Raw genomic sequence first — 4,684 nt, forward strand, 5'->3', positions numbered from 1 at the left:
TATTGATTTCCGAAGTCAGGATAAGGCCCCCCTAACAATAATGTAATAATCCAAGAACTATGCGGACGCGAATGCATTATTACGTCATATGCAAAACGCGCGCTTCAAGCTATTGTTTACATTAGTTCTTTGAACTGCTATATCAGTGTTCTATTGTGTTACTTGCGGTTAGCATTAGCCTATAGTTCTTTACAGCGTTTCGAAATTTATCTCAATTAAAATGGGATGCATTCGGAGCAAACCGATTCATCGTCTGGATGAAATCGAGGATGAGTACGTCTTCGATAGCCTCGATGAATCTCAGTCTACTGGATGCCAACTGAGCATCGTCGAAAGTAAATCCAATGAGAACTCCTCTGACGTCAGGAGCCTTCCAGAGGAGATGGATATTGAAAATGGTAGGCATATCAAATCGATTTTTAACAAAACATAGTTTAATACTTGTACATCATTCCCTCTTTGGATAAATATCTACGCGGTGATATTTTAGCACGTTGTTTTAACGTTAAACAATATTGTATAAACTTTTCCAAATTGTTACATTCTTAGAGACCTTGTTTAAAACTTTGAACAACTTTGTTAGAAATTCTAAACGATAGTTTTTAGAGAAAAGGGCTTACAAACGTGCACAAAATTTTTGACTGTGTATCATGACTTCATTCTATAAATAAACATGCTTTGCACGGAATAAACAAAAAGATTGCCTAAAAAAGTTGCAAGAAACTTGCAATCAATAAATTGAAAGTAAATGTTAGATCCCCAAATTAATCTTTAGTCTTAAATTGAGTCGCAAATGATTGCTGGTGTCAATCGTGTGATTCTTGCATTTTTGTTGTTGTTGAAAGTGATATAATTTCTTGTAAATTTGCAACTGAAATTTGCAATCAAGTGCATAACACTTACTTGCAACATCGTTGCCGTTTACGTGTTAAAGAAGGTGGGAATGTTAAGAGAGAGAAAGAGAGGGGGATAATAATCGAACGAATGATGGAATAAGAGTATGAGACATACACTCTTTCCAAAATGAAATGAATAGATCTAGAATGTAAGAGATAATATGAATTCGTTAAATAAGTATTATCAATCTTTATGTTTTGTCGAGCTATGGCACACTTTCCCACGTACTTTTGTTTATTAATAATTGCTAAAAAGGAATATACTTATTATGTTATTTTTGTGTATTCTCTAGTTTATTGTATTATAATAAATGATTAATTTACCACATTATTATACTCTTCGATGCTTATTATAGTGTACCAAGGGTGTTACAGATTATTCACAATAAAGTAGCAATTCAAATGATACATTTCCTAATATCTACTTTCATTTCATGAAGATTATCATGTTGCGATCACCCAACGGATCGTTTCCACCTCAAACGACAACGAGGAGAAATCTTCTGATGATGTTATGACAGAGAGAGTAAAACTCATCAAGGTATGTTACTTCCAATCAAGGGATGAATCAAGGATTAATAGAATAGGAAAAATATGAAGAGGAAATTCAGTTGATACTAAATAAAATGAGGAAAAATGACACCACTGCTTCAAAATGGATGTAACACAGGGGCATTTTTTTGTGAGGGGGGTGTTTGTTTAGGGTAAGAATAAACCATTTCCGTTTTCAAGTTCAGGTTCATGTTTTAACCAAAATAATTATTCCTACACTGTTAGAAAATTTATCCTTAAACTAAAAGAAGTTCCTGCAGCAGAGTCTCGAGAACACCTGTAATCTTACCAGATTGCGTAATCTTACAGGAAATTGGTATTTGGTGTGTGTAATCTTACAAATTTCCTTAAATAAAACACTCTTTTCCCCTTTTTCTAACAGACCTGTTCTGTTAAATTGCAGAAAAATTCCTGTTTCATGAATTTAAAGAATGATTCTGGTATTGCTTTCTGCAAAATCTTCTCTTATTTTTCTGTACAATCAGGTTTTTTTTAACAGTGTACCAAAAGCCCTTCATTCAAGAGAATAAAGTGTAAATAATAATATGCATTCTATCTTAAAAATACGTAGTTCCCTATGCAATAAATATCATTCATTTGAATTTTAATGAACAACATTAAACTATACTGTCAATGAATTTGACGATTTTCGCATTTTAGATGAGACTACAATTATTTTTCACTCTTATGTACATTTTATCGCTCCAGGAGCAACACTGAAAAAAAAACAGTTATTGTATTTTGATTCTTGTAATCCTGAATGTTATATGCAGGACATTGCCGATCTTCAGATGGCTGATTTAAGAATGGCAAGGGAAAGGTTTCACAGAACCATTATCCAAAGAGATGCCAGGAAAGTAGTTGCGTTACTGAAGAGGCAGCCATTCACTGAAGACACACAGATTGATGGGGAGAACGAATCTTCTGCAAAGAAAGTTGCAATGTGGCAATTGGAAGAGGAGAAGGAGCAGAAGAAAGAGGAGGAGGAGACTGAGGAGGAGGGGAAGAAGGAGACTAAGGAAGAGGGGAATGAGCAAGAGGAGGAGGAAGGGAAGAGCCTTTCCGAAGACACAGCTGTACCCGAATTTAGATATTTTCAGGTTTGTTCTTTAATTATTGATACTTTCCAGACAGTGATACTAAAAGAGGATAACAACCTCACCGATCTACAGACCAACACTGAAGACACTATACTTGGAACTAAATTCAATTTCATTCTTAGGCTTAAACCACAAGTAGATTGAGAAACAATATAATTAGTGTACAAGCAATGCATTTATATTAATATTTATTTTTTAAGTAGATTATAAAAGATTATTGTAATATTTTTAATAACTACAACCAATTTGATCTTATATCGCAGGATATCGTCGCCTCTCAGATGGAAGAACTGAGAGGTGCTCGGGAGAGACTTCATCGATGCGTTATTATGAGAAACGCTATGAAAGTGGTGGATGAACTGAGGAGACAGTCTACGAGTGATGCGGAGGAGGAGAAGAAAGAAGATGAAGAGGAGATGGAGGATAAGAACGAAGGAAAGGAAGAGGAGTCTGACAAGGAAGACAAGGATGACGAGGACGAGGAAGGCGAGAGGGAGGGTGATAATAATGACGACAAGGACGAGAGGGATGCAAACAATGGAGACAATGATGACGGGGAGCCTCAAGATGAGGAAAAGGAGGATAACGAGGGAAAGGAAGAGGAGTCTGACAAGAAAGATAAGGATGAGGAGGATGACGAGGACGAGGAAGGCGAGAGGGAGGATGACAATAATGTTGACGACAAGGACGAGAAGGATGCAAACAATGGAGACAATGATGACGGAGAGCCTCAAGATGAGGAAAAGGAGGATAACGAGGGAAAGGAAGAGGAGTCTGACAAGAAAGATAAGGATGAGGAGGATGACGAGGACGAGGAAGGCGAGAGGGAGGATGACAATAATGTTGACGACAAGGACGAGAAGGATGCAAACAATGGAGACAATGATGACGGAGAGCCTCAAGATGAGGAAAATGAGGATGAAGAGGAAAAGGAAGAGGAGTCTGACAAGGAAGATAAAGATGAGGAGGATGACGAGGACAAGGAAAACAAGGAGGATGACAATGAAGATGACGAAGGAAAGGAAGAGGAGTCTGACAAGGAGAATGAGGATCAGGAGGATGACGAGGATAAGGAAAGCAAGGAGGACAATGAAGATGACGAAGAAAAGGAAGAGGAGTCTGACAAGGAGAATGATGACGAGGAGGATGAGGGTGACGAGGACGAGGAAAACGAGGAGGATGACAATGAAGACGACGAAGGAAAGGAAGAGGAGTCTGACAAGGAGGATCAGGAGGATGACGAGGACGAGGAAAGCAAGGAGGAGGATGACAATGAAGATGGTGACGATGGTGACGAGAAGGATACAAACAAAGGCGAAAATGATGACGGGGATCCTCGAAATAAGGAAAAGGATGATGACAAGGGGGAGGAAGAGAAGAAGGAAGAGGAGAATGAAGAGGAGGATGGAGGGAGCGATGGAGAGGTGGACGGGGAAGACGAGAAGGGGCTTGAACAGCAGGGGCAGTCTCATGATGAAGAAAGAGTTGTTCCCGATTTCAGCCATTTTCAGGTTTGTTCTACCTTCCTTTCAACGTTTTAAATAAGGCAGTAGCATGCAATACACATGTATATCAATATGTTTTCGCTCCGGAACCCCATTTACTTTACTTCAAGAATCACCATATGAACTAGAAAACACAAATAAACTCATACTGATTTCTTAAGTGACGATCTCAGAAATTATAGAACATGTACCCCAGCCCCTACAAAAATGAAAATATGAATAAAAATTGGTAAACCCCCTCTATTACTCATAATCCGTACAAGTCATTACCCGGGTAAGAACTTAAGAAGGGACAAGATAAACTTTTGAAAAAAAAGTCCTTAACTACTAGAATCACAATTAATGCATAAATATATCATATTGGGTTGCCATATTGATGAACATAATTGAATTTCACATTAATTTGCAGAACATTGTCCAGGCTGAGATAGAAGAACTGAGAGCTGCCACAGAGAGAATACACAGGTGCGTTGTAAGAAGAGACGCATGTCGAGTAGTGGAGGAACTGAGGGGACTCTCCCTCAGTGATAAGGACGACGATGGGGAGGAGGAGAAAGATACGGACAAAGGACATGGACAGTATAAAGGAGAGGAAGAAGAGGAGGAGGAGGAGATGGACGCCATCGAATAG

General features: G+C 38.4%; 1 protein-coding gene across 1 annotated transcript; it reads left to right on the forward strand.

Moving 5' to 3' along the window:
* The first annotated feature begins 220 nt into the window (after nucleotides 1-220).
* LOC121406934 (glutamic acid-rich protein-like) lies at nucleotides 221-4,684 on the forward strand. Its single transcript, XM_041597808.1, has 5 exons — nucleotides 221-398; nucleotides 1,337-1,437; nucleotides 2,222-2,548; nucleotides 2,812-4,059; nucleotides 4,463-4,684. The coding sequence occupies exons 1-5, from the start codon at nucleotides 221-223 to the stop codon at nucleotides 4,682-4,684; spliced, it is 2,076 nt and encodes a 691-aa protein (XP_041453742.1).

This window comes from Lytechinus variegatus, chromosome 2 (genome assembly GCF_018143015.1).
Source record: "Lytechinus variegatus isolate NC3 chromosome 2, Lvar_3.0, whole genome shotgun sequence".
In the NCBI taxonomy this organism is placed as follows: domain Eukaryota; kingdom Metazoa; phylum Echinodermata; class Echinoidea; order Temnopleuroida; family Toxopneustidae; genus Lytechinus; species Lytechinus variegatus.

Bases quoted from the DNA above. Each gene is read 5' to 3' on its own strand.
- LOC121406934 (XM_041597808.1), top strand. From the start codon at position 221: ATGGGATGCATTCGGAGCAAACCGATTCATCGTCTGGATGAAATCGAG. The intron at 399-1,336 runs GTAGGCATATCA...CATTTCATGAAG, and splicing joins GGAGATGGATATTGAAAATG to ATTATCATGTTGCGATCACC. The intron at 2,549-2,811 runs GTTTGTTCTTTA...CTTATATCGCAG, and splicing joins CCGAATTTAGATATTTTCAG to GATATCGTCGCCTCTCAGAT.